General features: G+C 35.3%; 1 protein-coding gene across 2 annotated transcripts in view; it reads left to right on the top strand.

Annotated features, from left to right (window-relative positions):
• The window catches only part of LOC101891534 (BMP-binding endothelial regulator protein), a 242,739-nt gene extending 226,402 nt beyond the window's left edge, over window positions 1-16,337 (top strand). For both annotated transcript variants that reach the window (XM_059120084.1, XM_059120082.1), the window contains exons 5-8: window positions 5,251-5,347; window positions 8,528-8,710; window positions 11,626-11,838; window positions 12,348-16,337. In XM_059120084.1, the coding sequence (XP_058976067.1) occupies window positions 5,251-5,347; window positions 8,528-8,710; window positions 11,626-11,838; window positions 12,348-13,741 (1,887 nt within the window). In that variant the 3' untranslated portion in view covers window positions 13,742-16,337. The remainder of the gene's footprint in view (window positions 1-5,250; window positions 5,348-8,527; window positions 8,711-11,625; window positions 11,839-12,347) is intronic.
• Window positions 16,338-16,764: the final 427 nt, after the last annotated feature.

Raw genomic sequence — 16,764 nt, 5'->3', positions numbered from 1 at the left:
CTTCAAACGGCCAGTGAAACCGTCACACGCTGCCCGAATGTTGCTCTGCAGTATTTTCCATTCCATTAGTCCCCGCCCGACTTTTGACCTTTCCTCACTGTTTTTCTTTCTTTCTCTTATTTTTTTTGAATATTTTATTTTTTTATCTCTCCTAATAATTTGAGAATTTATTGCCTCCAAAAAAATGTTGTGTTCCCATTCAGATACATTTAATCCTCCCCCCTCAAAAAACATTAAACATATTTGATTATGAAATGAAACATATCCAATCATAATAAATATAAACATAATTTATTGCCGATTTTCGGCAAGTTGTGCTAAAGTGCCGTGTTTCTTATCAGTTTTCATTGCATATTACTTAAGACATAAAACTAGGCATCTATCAAATGATATTTATGGGGGTTTCATTTGTAACGGCGGACGGCGAACGATGACGGCGTCGACGAAACACGAGATAGCAACGGATTGGCAATTTGCATAAATCTTTTTAAACGAGGTAACGAAATGAACCTCCGCTCGTAGTGATCATGTTTCACATGAAGCAGTTATCGTTTTTTGGTTTCGGCATTCGAAAAAAATATGTATTGCAAATACGAATACTATTTTCGTAATAATTTCAAAATTTACAGTATGGTAAGGAAAGAGGGAAGAGATTTATTATTATTTTTTTTTTAATAAAATGCCAAGGGTTTGTAAAGTTCAGAATCTTAGGGAACCACACTGGATAAAGAAGTAAAAGTATGGATCTAAAAAAAAGATTTTCTCTGAATGATTTTAATTGTATCTGACCTTATCTAAATGTTGGGCCTTTTTATACCATCCATACTATCGTGGAAGTTTGTTATTCCGTTTGTAACACCTTGAAATATACATTTTAGACCCACAAAGTATATATATTCTTGATCAGCATAAAATTGTATGTCGATTTAACGATGTCCGTCTATTCGTCTGTGGAAATTACTATAGCTTCCGAACGAGTTGAAGTAGATTGATAAAATTTTACTCAAATGTATAGTATGTCTGCAGGACTTTTGGTAATGGGCCATATAGGTCCACGTTTTAGTATAGCCCTTATATAACGCTACCTCCCGATATTCGGTATTTTGGTGATTTTAGCGACAATATTTATGAGAGTCCTTTCAAATTTGGTATTTGATGTTCGTAATAAGTGCTACAGCGTAAGACAGAAATTTGTCTGTGCAGGTCCACGTCTTCATATAGCCCCCATATAAGGGTACCTCCCGATATTTGGTATTTTGATGATTTTAGCGACATTAACCACCGTAATTCTTTCAAATTTGGTATTTGAATTTCGCAATGAATACTACAGCCTAAGGCAGAAAATCGTTTGTGCAAGTCCATGTCTTCATATGGTCCCCGTATAACGGTACCTCCCGATATTCGCTATTTTGATGACTTTAGCTACATTATTCACCGATTTTTTCTAAGTTTCGTATTTGAATATTTTAATGGCTTATGACAAAAGTTACCTATGCAGGTCCATGTCGTCGTATTGACCCTAATATGACAGCTACATTTGGTATTTTTTAAGATTTTAAGAGAATTTTAACGAATATTATTTTTTTTTTTTGTTGAGAATTACCAAATTTGTTCCAAATGGTGGTGGGTATTCAAAGTTCGGTCCGGCCGAATTTACAGATTTTTACTTGTTTTCATGATCCTTGTTCATATTTAAGCCTAAATTTGTATGTCATTATTCCAGCCTTCTCCCTCCCACTCACATTTTCTACCATCCAATATATCCACCTTTCAGACCACTGTGAAAACATAATCTAACGCCTTTGGCTGGTTTGAAGAAAAAACACCTTTTTTTCAAATTAAATGAAGTGCGTCCATAACAGCTTCGAACAAAAAAGAAAATCTACCGCTTTACCATTTGCATACCACACGCTCCGCACGGTGGCATGTACAGATAACAGCACCACCTATGCAGTACTTAGTTTTAACTGCATTTGTTTTCTAATTCTTTTAAAGTTCCAAAATTTATGAGTTTTATGGTGATTTTGTTTAGTTTGTAGCAAAAATTTCATAATTTCAGTAGTTTTATGGGCCATGTTTTTGTTGCTCAGATTTTTGTGGCCATTTAAAGCAAAACAAATTATTGAAATTATGATTTAAACAATTTTCGGTGCTTATGTTTAAATACATAGTTTTTCTTACGTGGGGGCAATAAAAATCGTTGCACATTTCATGTAGGCAATTTATATTATCTCCATAAATTTTTGGCTTAAACTTCATTGGTTTTCGGGGAGATTCGATGTGAACATGCAATGGTGTTTCTTTATTGATTACAACATTTTTGAAATTAAGTGCACAAATTAAAAAAAAAAAAAAATATTATTTTGACCCAAAGCCATTTTGTTCAAATAACACTTCTACAAATCACTTTCAAAGGCTTTAATTTTAATAACATACAATATTCGAAAATTTGTTTTCATGCGATAAAGTAACGACAAAATGCATTTTTTTTCAATAATTAAAGGCATTTTTTTCAATAACTATCGGGAAACTCCAGCAGATAATGAAAGTAGGGCTAAAAATTTAAGACACGTTTTCGGCGTTTTCATAGGTTAAATCGCAATTTAACCTAAATAGAGAGGGCCAATTACCCTCTACGATATTTTTTGAAATGTTCGGATTAATATTCCTTGGAATCCGATGATTTTATGTACATAATGTCTTTGCAAATATTGCAGAAAACAACACAAAAATTATTTTGGTCTTAAAAAATTAAACCTCAAGCTAAGGGGTCTTTTTGGCCTTTTTTTGAAAATATGAAAAAAACTCTCTTTAAACGGGTTAGTAGCAAGACAAAACATTCCAGAAAACTATCTGTCATAAAATTCTACTATAGGTCCTAGAATACGTCAATCTTCTAAATGTTACCTAAACGCCAGGAAATCATATACAGGGTGAGATAAAAAAAAACTGCAACAAAGTCGAACGCCATAATTTTTACATTTTCTTTTAAATTTTATTTACATTTAATTAAATGTCGGAAATAGCATCAAATTTTAGAATAAGTTTAGATTTGTTCGAACTGACCACCTTTAGCACGAATTATGGCCTTCAAACGGCCAATGAAACCGTCACATGCTGTCCAAATGTTGCTCTGCGGTGTTTTGGACCACTCCCGGCGAAGCTCTTGCTTGAGTATGATCGACACTTTGTTGGTATTTGTTAGTGCCAACCTTGCTTTCCACAATTCAGACACAATAGTCCAACGGATTGGTATCCGGAGTTTTTGGTGGCCATTGTGCGCTGAAAATGAAGCGAGAAACCTCATTTTGTAACTATTCTTGGGTGGTACGAGCTGAGTGCGATGGTGCTGAGTCCTGTTGTAATGTCCAAGGTCTGCGGCCAAAATGTTTGCGTGCTCAAGGCTTTAATACACCCACCAGAATATTTTCGCTATAATATTCGGCTTTTACTTTGATGAAGCGGTCGTTTAATACGAGCGGAGAGCGATCATCGGCTGTTATGGCGGCCCACACCATCACCATGGCCGCCGCTTGAGTTCTGGTGGCCAACCGAAGGTGCACATTTTCAGCTGAGCTCTTTTGCAAGAAAACGCGATCATTTTGTTTGTTTAAAAACTGCTGGACAACAAATATTTTCTCATCGGAGAAAACTAAATTCGGCAGTTCACCACTTTCGGCCAAGCGAAGCAACTTTTTAGCTCTTGTGATTCTATTTTCTTTCTGTTGCGGTGTAAGTTCTTGCACTTTTTGGAATTTCAATGGCTCTAACCCGAGCTCGTTTTTAAATATTTGCCGAATGGAATATTGCGATATGTTCAGCTCATGAGCCCCTTTTCTGCTCACGAGCCAACATCTGCTGATGTTGCTGTTTTCTTCCGTCCACTTTAATGCTGGAGTGCTCTAACGATAGACACTTTTGGTTTTCCAGCCAAATATAAAGAACTATTACTATCACGCTTGCACGCTTTAGTGGAAAATTCTCACCAAAACGCATTTGTACGCTTGTAAACAATATAATGAGCTGTCACTGGAATAATTTTAACAGCTGTCGAACGATTTGCTTAAAAATGACAACAGTCTAAAGTTGGTTGCAGTTTTTTCATCTCAACCTGCATATGATAATTTTCCGAAAATATTGAAATTTGCCTGAGGTACAGCATATAGTGGACCGAAGTATTCCATTTTAATACTTCATCTAATACAGATAAAATTATTGCTATGGACAAAATTACAGGAAAACCGATCATTTATATCTAATTTTATGCGAAATCATGAATTTCATATCCATCTCAGGTTTTTGGATAAGGGAAATATTTAAATATAACAAGTTGTAAAGAATCTCTGACTTTTTTCGCAAGTTATGACAGATAAAAGTTTTAAAAATGGAGACCCCTTTGTGGTGAGGTACCAGAAGGGGTTCGTAGGCACTTATCGTCTTCACAACCGATTTTGTGTTAGCAAAATCACCCGATTTTGTTCTAACTTTGCAAATCCTAATATTTGTATCAGTTTCATGTCAAGTGTGAAAATGGACAATATTGGCCCGCTCCTTCAAATACCTCCCCCACAAAGGGTCTATATCCTGAATAATCATAATATATGAAATGTGAATTACGACTTGGATTGATTTAAAATTTAGCATATCCTTATATTTTTATCAACACAAGATCTTTGGTATAAAGCGTCAAAATTTTGAATACCTTTAAAGTTCGTAAAATGCGAAATAAACATCGAATTCTTTTCAAATTTCCCTGATTAAAATAAATCTACAAACACAAGATCTGGTTGCAAAATAGGATTTTTAATAATCATAATCCAAGTAAAAATATATTTTTTTATAAATGGACATAGGCTAAGGTCGGCAAAACCAACTGATACTTATTAACTTGTTTTTTTCTTTTTTTTTTTTTTGTTTGCAGCGAGTAGATTAGAGCCCCTGACTTTCTGTTCTAACTTTAGTTTTTGATAATTACTATCTAAACTACTTGTCATTTTTAGTATTGGTGAAAGTGGCAAGCATGATTCGCAAAATTTTGCCTGGGAAAAATTCTCAAGCTGACATAAATTTTCAAGTGCTGTCATGTGTGTCGAAAAAAAAAAACTGAGAAATATTTTTTCTTAAAAATTATCACAAATCTATAACAAAAGTTCTGTGGTAGAAATTTATAATCGCCTTATGAACTCGTATATAATTTCTTATTTCAATTTATCATACAATGTTAATATTTCACTTATTTTTCCTTTTCAGAATGGCTTTGTTAAATGCGAAGACAGATGTCCACCCATAGATGATTGCTATTTGTTGGAAAAGAAATCCTCGGATGCCTGCTGCAATAAATGTAAAGGTAAGGAAATCATTATTATTTATTTTAAGAAAAAATTAATTTCAATTCGAAAAGATGTGTACAGGGTGAGATGAAAAAAAAACTGCAACTAACTTCAGACTGCTGTCATTTCCAAGCCCCTCGTCCGACAGCTGTTAAAATTATTCCAGTGACAGCACATTATATTGTTTACAAGCGTACAAAGCATTTTGGTGAGAATTTTTCAGAAAAAAAGTTATTCGTGATGGAATGTGAATAATCTTTTGTGTCTCGTACCATCGGTCAGGTGATTCAGGTAGCGGAAGTAACATCCGCAGAAATGGTTCGAAAAGTAAAGAAGCGACTTGATCGAAACCCGCGTCGCAGTGGCTGAAAAACAGCTCGTGAGCTGAACATATCGTAAATGGAATATTACGATATGTTCAGCACACGAGCCATTTTTCGGCCACTGCGACGCGGGTTTCGATCAAGTAGCTTTCGATCAAGTCGCTTCTACGGCAAACATTGAAAAAATTTAGTTCGGGGTAAAAGTATTGAAACTCCCAAAAGTGCAAGAACTTACACCGCCGCAGAAAGAAAAAAGACTCAAACGTACTAAAGATTTGCTTCGCTTGGCCGAAAGTGGTAAACTGCCGAATTTGGTTTTCTGCGATGAGAAAACATTCCTTGTCCAACAGTTTATAAACAAACAAAATGATCCTGTTTACATGCCGAAGAGGTCAGCTAAGAATGTGCACCAGAACTCAAGCGCCGGCCATGGTGATGGTGTGGGCCACCATAACAGCCAATGGTCGTTCTCCGCTCGTATTAATCGAACGTTGCATCAGAATAAATGTCGAATATTATCGCAAAAATATTCTGAAGGGTGTATTAAAGCCTTGGGCATACAAACAGGACTCAGCACCATCGCACTCAGCACGCGCCACCCAAGAATGATTACGAAATGAGGTTCCTCGCTTCATTCCCAGCTCATAATGGCGAAAGTATCGATCAGCTCAAGCAAGCGCTTCTCCGGGAAGGGGCCAAAATACAGCAGAGTAATATTCGGGCAGCGTACGATGGTTTCATTGGCGTTGGAAGGCCATAAATAAGACCAATTCGAACAAATCTAAACTTTTTCGAAAATTTGATGCCGTCATTTTTTTGCTTTCATTCAATAAAATCCTAAAAAAACAGTAAAGAAAGTCTTAAAGTCGGGCGGGGCCGACTTTATGATACCCCTTACCACTTTGCTAATTTAGCAGAGCTCCACATAACAATTAAAAGTTTTTATGGGAGAATTCAATCAAACACGCTTTGATTCTAATTATAATTTAAAATTCAAAGGACTAAATATGCCGAAGCATTTGTATCTTTTAAATTCGGACTTGTAATGCCCATTTGGTGCACAATTAAATGATAAAGATATATATGGGAGCTATATCCAAATCGGAACCGATCTCGATAAAATTCGGCAAAGATATTTCTGAGCTGTATTTGATATATTCTTACAGAGGGCATATTACGGCTGTGGGGAACAAATATAACAAATCGGATGAACAATATATATAGGAGCTATAGCTATATCTGAACCGATCTTCACCAAATTCGGCATACTACCTTCCAGACTCAGTTCGGTCGTATGTGCCAAATTCCATCCCATTTGGGCAAATATTAGACGTTTGATGTACAATGAAATGTAAATCGGACGAAGTTATATATGGGAGCTATATCCAAATCTGAACCGATCTCGATAAAATTTAGCAAAGGTGTTTTTGAGCTTCATTTGATATATTTCCCTAAATATTGTTGTTAAAGAGTGCATATTACGGCTGCGGATGACAAAAATAACAAATCGGATGAACAATATATATGGGAGCTATAGCTATATCTGAACCGATTTCGATCAAATTTATTTTCAGGCCTAATTTGGTTGTATGTGAAAAATTCCATACTATTCGGGCTGATATTACACGTTTGGTGCACAATAAAAGCAAATCGGACGAAGATATATATGGGAGCTATATCTAAATTTTGACCGATTATTAAATATTATGGAGTTTGACTTTGTTGTAGCTTTTTTATCTCACCCTGTATTTATTATTTGAGCTTACAGGGCAGAGCAAGAGTGAGGTTTTTTTAGAAACAACAACATTAGCACTAATAAATAATCCTCAACTAAGATTTGTTTTACAGAGAAAATCGTTACTAAGTTACTAAATTGTTGCTTTAGATAAATATCTGTTCTTTTTACCGAGCGCATTTTTATACCCTCCACCTTGGAAAGGAGGGTATATTAACTTTGTCATTCCGTTTGTAACATCCTTAAATATTCGTCTTAGACCCCATAAAGTATATATATTCATAATCAGCATAAAATTCTAAGTCGATTTAACGATGTCCGTCTGTCTGTCTGTCTGTTGAAATCACGATACAGCCCACATTATTTGACGTAGAGGGCCAAAATTTAGCAGAGCTATTTGCATTGTGTCTAGGATGGTTGGTATTGAAAATGAGATATATCGGTCCACGTTCTGGTATAGTCCATATAACGGTACCTTCCGATATTCGGTATTTTGATGATTTATGCCACATTTTTTCACGGATTTGTCTGAAAATTGGTATTTGTAGGTCATAACGGGTCCCTGAGCGTGTGGCAAAACATTGCATGTATAGGTCCACGTTGTGGTATAGCCCCCATATAAAGGTACCTCCCGATATTCGGTATTTTATTTTTTTTTTTGCCACATTTTTTCACGGATTTGTCTGAAAATTGGTATTTGTTGGTCATAATGGGTTCCAGCTTCGGTGGCGAAACATTGCATGCATGGGTTCATGATTTGGTATAGCCCCCATATAACGGTACCTCCCGATATTCGGTATTTTGATAGTTTTTGCCACATTTGTTCACTGATTTGTCTAAAAATTGGTATTTGTGGGTCATATTGGGTTCTAGTTCGTGTGGCAAGACATTGTAATTATAGGTCCACCTTTTGGTGTAGCCCCCATATAACGGTACCTCCCGATATTCGGAATTTTAATGGTTTTTGCCACATTTCTTCTAATGTTTCTTTTAACCTAAGGTGGAGGGTACTAAAAGTTTGGCCCGGCCGAAATTAATGTTTTTTTACTTGTTCTTTAGAAAGAAATGAACATCAGTAACTAAGGACCGTGTTGTAGTGCAACTATTATAATTTTCATTATTTTCGTTTTCAATTTTAGGTTGCATGTTCCTTGGAAAGGCATATCCGAGTGGTGCTGAATGGACTGATCCCATGAATCCTTGTAAGTCATACAAATGTGTTGGCAGTGTTGTGACCGCAACAGAAATGAAATGCTATACCCAGTGTGACGACAGTCAGTTGATGAAACCAAGACCGGGCGAATGTTGTCCATCATGTCAAGGTGAGTTAAATATTACAAAAAAACAAAAATCGAAATATTTTTACGAATATTAAAAAGTGTTTTTAATAGAATTAAGTACTTGGTCTGTTCTAGAACCTGAAAGAATTTAATAACCAATTTCTACTTCACAGTATCGACAAAAATAAAAACTATACAATTCATGCAGATTTAGAAACGGAGTGATTGGTTACAAAATAATTATCAAAAAAAAAAAAAAAAAACAAATCCTAACATTGTTAACATGGTTATTAACTTAATGAGTGTATTAAACAATTTGTTGTCCTTGTTTTTCATGTCTGAGAAACACAAGTTGCTTTTAAGAAGACCGAAAACATATTTGTTTTTGTGACTTTTTTTCTGGATAAACATACAATCACAAATAACAATGTTTTGTGAAATTATTGTTTAAAACAAAAAATCCGAGGCAATGTCTTGCATAAACAAATTTCCGAAACATTTCAATTATTCCTTCCTTCCTTACCTCCCATTCATGGTCATGTTCTTGCAATTCAAACACCAACCGGCAAATAAAATTTGTGTGGTCTTTTTTCTGATATTTTGTGCTGATTTCGTTTATTGTGGTTTTGAACTACCGAAAATTAAACAAAACAAAACATAAAAAAAAAAAACAAAGAACATTGAAAACGTGATTTCACCATTGAAATGAATGTTTGATGTTACAATGATGCGCTACACTGTGTATGGGGGGTAAGTTTGCTACAACATGACATATAAGGAATAAGAAGAAAACATTGAATTCGGGTTTTTTTTAAAGAGATTCAGAGAATTTTTCATCTCAGAAAACTTAAGTCGGATTTATTCAATTAAAAATTTACACCTCAGGTCTGATTTTTTTTTTCTTAAAAAATTAAAACTTGACTCAACTATCTTTGGTCGGATTTATCCTAATTGAGGTCCAATCTTTTTCTATGGCAAAATCAAACCTCAGTGAAAAGAAGTAATTTTTTTTCCTATAGAAAAAAATTCACCTCGGCTAAATGAGGTTCGATTTTTTTCCTATTGAAATAGAAAAAAAATTCACCTCAGCTAAATGAGGTTCGATTTTTTTCCTATTGAAATAGAAAAAAAATTCACCTCAGCTAATTGAGGTTCGATTTTTTTCCTATAGAAAAAAATTCACCTCAGCCAACTGAGGTTCGATTATTTTCCTATAGAAAAAATTCACCTCAGCCAACTGAGGTTAGATTTTTTCCTATAGAAAAAAATTCACCTCAGCCAACTGAGGTTAGATTTTTTTCTGTAGAAAAAAATCAGACCTCAGCCAACTGAGGACAGATTTTTTTTTCTGTAGAAAAAAATCAGACCTCAGCCAACTGAGGTCAGATTTTTTTTCTGTAGAAAAAAATCAGACCTCAGCCAACTGAGGTCAGATTTTTTTTCTATAGAAAAAATTCACCTCTGCTAACTGAGGTTCGATTTTTTTCCTTTAGAAAAAAAATTCACCTCAGCTAAGTGAGGTCTGATTTTTTTCTATAGAAAAAAATTCACCTCAGCTAAGTGAGGTCTGATTTTTTTCTTTAGAAAAAAATTCACCTCTGCTAAGTGAGGTCTGATTTTTTTCTATAGAAAAAAATTCACCTCTGCTAAGTGAGGTCTGATTGTTTTCTAAAGAAAAAAATTTACCTCAGCTTACTGAGATCTGATTTTTTTTTCTTATAGAAAAAAAATATTCACCTCAGCTTACTGAGGTCTGATTTTTTTTCTTATAGAAAAAAATTCACCTCAGCGAACTGAGGTCTGATTTTTTTCTATAGAAAAAAATGCACCTCAGCTAACTGAGGTTCGATTTTTTTCCTATAGAAAAAAATGCACTTCAGCTAACTGAGGTTCGATTTTTTTCCTATAGAAAAAAAATGCACCTCAGCTAACTGAGGTTCGATTTTTTTCCTATAGAAAAAAAATGCACCTCAGCTAACTGAGGTTCGATTTTTTTCCTATAGAAAAAAAATGCACCTCAGCTAACTGAGGTTCGATTTTTTTCCTATAGAAAAAAAAATGCACCTCAGCTAACTGAGGTTCGATTTTTTTCCTATAAAAAAAAATGCACCTCAGCTAACTGAGGTTCGATTTTGCACCCCAGCTAACTGAGGTTCGATTTTTTTCCTATAGAAAAAAATGCACCTCAGCTAACTGAGGTTCGATTTTTTTTCCTATAGAAAAAAATGCACCTCAGCTAACTGAGGTTCGATTTTTTTCCTATAGAAAAAAATGCACCTCAGCTAACTGAGGTTCGATTTTTTTCCTATAGAAAAAAATGCACCTCAGCTAACAGAGGATCGATTTTTTTCCTAAAGAAAAAAATTCACCTCAGCTAACTGAGGTTCTATATAGAAATATATTCGCCTCAGCCAACTGAGGTCCAATTTTTTCCAAAAGAAAAATTTCACCTCAGCTTACTGAGGTCTGATTTTTTTCTATAGAAAAAAAAAATTCACCTCGGCTTACTGAGGTCTGATTTTTTTCTATAGAAAAAAAAATCACCTCAGCTTACTGAGGTCTGATTTTTTTTCTATAGAAAAGAATTCACCTCAGCTTACTGAGGTCTGATTAATTATTACCTCACCTAACAGCTAAGCGAAGTTAGCTGAGATGATTTTTTCTATAGTATCTCAGTATTTAAGTACCTCAGTATCTGGGCTTCTGATTTGTAGCTCACCTTTGAGTCGACTAATTGGCATTTTGCCCCTCGACATTCTTTCGAAATGTTCTCACTAGAATTGCCTTGTTCTACCCGCTTAAATGGTCATAATTAACTCACAAAAAGAAACATGTTTTAGCATGTCCACAATCGTTGGAATTTCTTGATGATTCTGCAGTTGTTTTGTTTATTCCAGAAGTCCGACTGTGTTTTGAAATAATTTTCATTCAATTCCGCTCTTCTCTTTCATCTGTAGGTTGCAAAATAAATGGACAAATCGTTTTGGAAGGCCAAGAGGTTGTCGCCTCAATCGATGATCGTTGTTTGGTTTGTCAATGTAAGGATAATCAGCTAACCTGTGCCAAGAAAACATGCCCAGTTTTGCAGTGTCCCGTGTCGAAGCAGAAACTCCTGCCCAACGAATGCTGTCCCAGGTGTACGGAGCACAGGGAGTTTATGCCGTTGACGGGTGAGTTGAAGGCTTTTGGAATAATTCGAATAGTTTTTGATTTAATTTGTAACATTTCATTTGTAATTCGAACAATTTCAGTTGAAATTCGAATGATTCTATTTGTATTTCGAATGATTCCATTTGTTGTTCGAAATACAACATTGGTAATTCGAATTATTCTACTTGTATTTCGAATGATTCCATTTGTATTTCGAATTATTCCATTTGTAATTCGAATTATTCCAATTCTAATTTGAATTATTTAAATTTTTTTCGATTTTTAATTAGAACAATTCGATTTACAATTGGTATAATTCGAATTACAAATGCAAAAAGTCGAATTACATTTTTCTCGAATAACATCTGAAATAATTCGAATTCCAATTCGAATTAAAATTGGAAATCTCAAATTAGAATTAAAATATTTCGATTTAATATTTGTAGTTTATTGAAATATTCAAATTGGAAATAATTCTCATTGACTTTGTATTTTCTTGTGTCTCCCCTTTCTTCCACCTCCCTTTCAGGCAAGTGCATTTTTACGAACAAAATCTTCCATGATAAAATCCAATTTATGCCCGATCGCTGCACCAACTGCACCTGTAGCAATGGCACGAGCATTTGTGAGCGCAAGACATGCCCCATTTTAGAATGTTCTCCGGAATATCAGGAAATGGATGGATGTTGTCCACGCTGCATTACCTCCGAGGTACGCTCCGAGTGCATTGTAAATGGCATCACTTATCAAACGAATGACACCTGGAATGTGGATACCTGCAGGTCCTGTCGCTGTACGGGTGGAAATATACGCTGCTCCGAAATGCGTTGTCCGCCAGTGAAATGTCGCTCAAATGAAGAGTTGAAGGTCCTGCCGGGAGAATGTTGCCCCAAATGCATTGAAACTGCCGGCACCTGTACCGTCTTCGGGGATCCCCATTTCAAGACATTCGATGGGAAATTTTTCAGTTTCCAAGGTTCCTGTAAATATCTGCTGGCTTCAGATTGTTATGACAAGACATTTTCCATACGCCTCACCAATGATGGGCGGCAAACCAAGCGTTCTGCATGGGCGAAGACGGTGACATTGAAAATGCGTGGAATTCGTGTCAATTTGGGCCAAAAGCAGAGGGTGAAGGTGAATGGAACCCGTGTCGCCCTGCCATATGCCTCGGGACCCATTTCGAGCATAGAAAAACTAAGCGAAAGTATTATGTTGAAAACCGATTTGGGTCTGAGCATTGAGTGGGATGGCAATAACTATTTACAGGTCACTGTGCCCTCCAGTTTCAAGAATCGCATGTGTGGTCTGTGTGGCAACTACAACGGTTGGACCCGTGACGATCTGACCAGCCGCGATGGCGTCAATCACACCGAGGTCTGGCGTTTTGCCAACTCTTGGAAGGTGGGCGGTCCCAAGGCCTGCTCGCGCAAACAGGAAAACATTGCCGTCGAACCGACCTGTAAACAACGTAAATCGAATGCCCTCTGTCGGCCGCTACGAGTATCCGAAGTGTTTGGCAACTGTGACAGCACCGTAAATCCGGAAAATTATCACGACGCCTGTAAAATGGATGTGTGTGACTGTCCGACTGGTATGTGTCACTGCGATAGCTTTACGGCCTATGCCCGTGAGTGCCAAAGGCTGGGAGTACGGCTGCCTGATTGGCGTTCCGCCACCGCCTGTCCACACGGCCAATGGAAACGTGAATTTAATACCACCCTAAAGATGCTGCGCAATAATCCCTATTATGGTGATTTGCGATTTTTACAAAATCAACAGAAACAGAAAAATCGCAAACATAAATTCGAGGAGCAGCATCAACACAATCAGCTGCTGCAGCGGGACTTCATAAATAAACATGTTCCGAAAAATTTGTTAATTTCCAAATCACCGGATCGTACTCCGCCACCTTTGCATTAGACGGCAAGCTATAAACAGAAATGAGTATATATGTAGTTGGGATGTGCAACAACAACAACAACGACAAAGTGTCTAAGAAAAAGTAAAAAGTAACGGTTTTGTAAACTATTTTCTATTTCCGTATATAAATAGGCTATAGGATTCATTTGTTTTGTTTGGCTTTTATGATTCGAACAATAGTTTTGGATATTTTTTATGAAAGAGAAAAATATTAATAATATAAAAATATTAAAAATTATATAAAAAAATATCGAGAGAGCAAGGCTTCGATTGGGCGCCACATCCAGAAAATGTATTAAAATCCAAGTTTCTTGTTAGTTTTTATGATCTGAGTAATATTAGTTTTGGATATTTTTTATAAAAGAGAAAAATATTTATAAAATAAAAATACTAATAATATTATAAAAATATATAAATTGAGAAAGCAGGGCTTTGGTTGGGCGCCAGATCCAGTAAAATCATTAAAATCCGATTTTTTTATTAGCTGTTAGGATATGAGCAATAATATCTATGGATATTTCTTTATAAAAAGAAAAATATGAATAATATGAAAATACTAATAATAATATAAAAAAGCATTAAGAGAGCAAGGCTTTGGTTGGGCGCCAGTTGCAAAAAATGTAACAAATACCCGAATTTCTTATGATTTCCCAAAAGAAAATCTGATTTCAAATTGGATAACCATTATTTTAATTAAGACATATCTCTCAAAATAAATAGATGGGGGATAAAAATGTTTTCGAGTGACATTATCTTGTTATAAAAATAATGGGTTAGTAATTTGATTTGTAATGAGTATTTTTGCGGGGATGGGTAATGGAAATATATGTAAAACTTGATGCGACCCTCTTCCGAAAAAGGGTTATATTCCTTTTATCGTATAAATATATATCTGTGTCATAATTCCGTGCCGGGTATGGTTAAGATAATGGAATAAAATCTCTTTGAGGTTTACACTTCTCTCTCACTCTCTCTCGCTCCCAATCTCAGTTTTAATAGAAACTAAAATAAAATAGAAAATTACAATTTTTTTTTCTTAGGAGTGGTCTCAGAAATATCCTTCGCCTAGGAGAAAACAAATTCAAAAGTCACAGTCTTTTCTAGAGGCAGATGCCGTGGCAGAGATAAATATATGACGTCTCCTTAAAGACCTAATCTCTTTTTCACTTCTGTAATTTTTTTCTCTACAAAAAAAATAGTTCTTTTCCAATTATTGCTCGTAAAAGCCTTAGGCATATATAAATAAAGATGTAGACTAAAAAATTGTCTCTTCGGCTACGTTAAAAAAAGTGCTGGATGTCGGGAAATATAAAAATCCAACAACTCAAATAATAGAAAAATGAATAAATTATTTTGGAAGTCGAGTTACTTACTCACCCTGTGTGACTTTACTGGCCCATAATCAACCTTGGCGGTTTTATCCATACCTTGGTGGGGTCTTAGAAAATGTCTTCCTCTCGAACAGAAAACAGACAAAGTCCAGAGTATACGAGGAAAAAGATGCAGAGATCATGACTGAGATGAAAGCCTTGCGTGTGGGAGCTCGTTACTTTGGCTCACTATTGCTCTCTAACTCTCTCCCTCCATCTCTTCTCTTTCTACTTTAAAAACATATACGTTATGTTCCCAAAATACATTTTTGCTCTCTTGAAAATTTTTGGGGCCAAAAGAAAAGAGAAGGGCTAAGAGAAAAGGAATGATTATCGGAATGATCGGAATCATTGTTGACATAATTGTATATCTACTAGCCCCTCACTGTTTTAAAACTCCAACACTTAATGGCCATAAAACAAATGAATTCTTTTACGAAAAGCATATTGCTTTTGTTGTAAATTATTATTATTATTATTTTTTTTTTTTTTTTTTTTTTGTAATTACTAGATTTTTAAGTTCGAATTTCAATCTAAGTTTTATATATATATTTTTTTAACATTGAAATTAGCAATCATTTTTTTAGTTTTGTATGTGACTGTTAATTGTTTTTTGTAGAATGAGAAAAACTCTTGCAGTTTCCTTTCAAACCTGGCTGGCCTAGTTTTGAAACTACAACCTTGGAAAATTTTATTTTCAAAATTTCAAATAAAAGTAAAAATCGCAGAATTTCGAGAAAATCAATCACTAATATCACATTTTATGAACGTATTATTATTATATAGTGTTGACCTCTTGTGGGAGAGGTACTAGAATGTTTTGAAAAATAAGTCATTTTATGGGGGCGATACAACACTAAGTGGACTTTTCAAGAGATGTTAATTTTTTCGTGTTTTTTTTAGTGTTTTTTAATTTTTAAAAATGTAACCCTTTGTGAGACCTACCGGAAGGAATCGACTGGTGTTGTTTTAAGCACCTGGTCTTTGTGGGAAACCCGGAAAGTGACCCACGTCTGACTTGAATCAAATCTCCAAAATTTAGATTTATTTTTGTTTCAAAATTATAAGCTTTCGTAGGGAAGCTTGTATGGTCGAACTGGACCTAATAAATGATTATGATGTGCAAAGTTGGGTCCAAATCAAACTCTCTCTCTTCCCTCACGGGAACTATACCGTGAGCACCAACTGCACACAGACAATAATGGCTACATGTACTCCAAAAACAACACACAAAATCATTACAACAATTTTTCTACTCATTTTTGTAGAGGGCACAACCAAAACAACGCCGTGCGATTTGAAGAGACGTTGGGCGCCATTTTTATTTGCAATTCAAAAACAAAAAATAAAGAGCTCTTTCTTCCTGGTAGTCTAGAGCCAAAGCTGATGAAGCATCGAAACCCATATTTTACGACAAACAAGGTGGATTAAATACCTATTCGGCTGATTTAGCAGACTTCTTCTTTTATGCTCTCCCAATATTTGTTTACTCTCTGATTACAATGTTCCTGATTATGTGTGCGGAGAGAATTGCGTCCATTGAAGCATAATTTTACATCGCTATGATCAAGATGGTCTTACCATTATATTATAAGACTGTCTGAAAATCCACAAAAGGAGTTTCTTCTGAGTGCTGTACCCTCTGGAAGAATA

The sequence above is a fragment of the Musca domestica genome, unplaced genomic scaffold, assembly GCF_030504385.1.
Source record: "Musca domestica strain aabys unplaced genomic scaffold, Musca_domestica.polishedcontigs.V.1.1 16, whole genome shotgun sequence".
In the NCBI taxonomy this organism is placed as follows: Eukaryota; Metazoa; Arthropoda; class Insecta; order Diptera; family Muscidae; genus Musca; species Musca domestica.
Note: the sequence above shows the minus strand (reverse complement) of the source record. Positions and strands in the feature narration are given on the sequence as shown.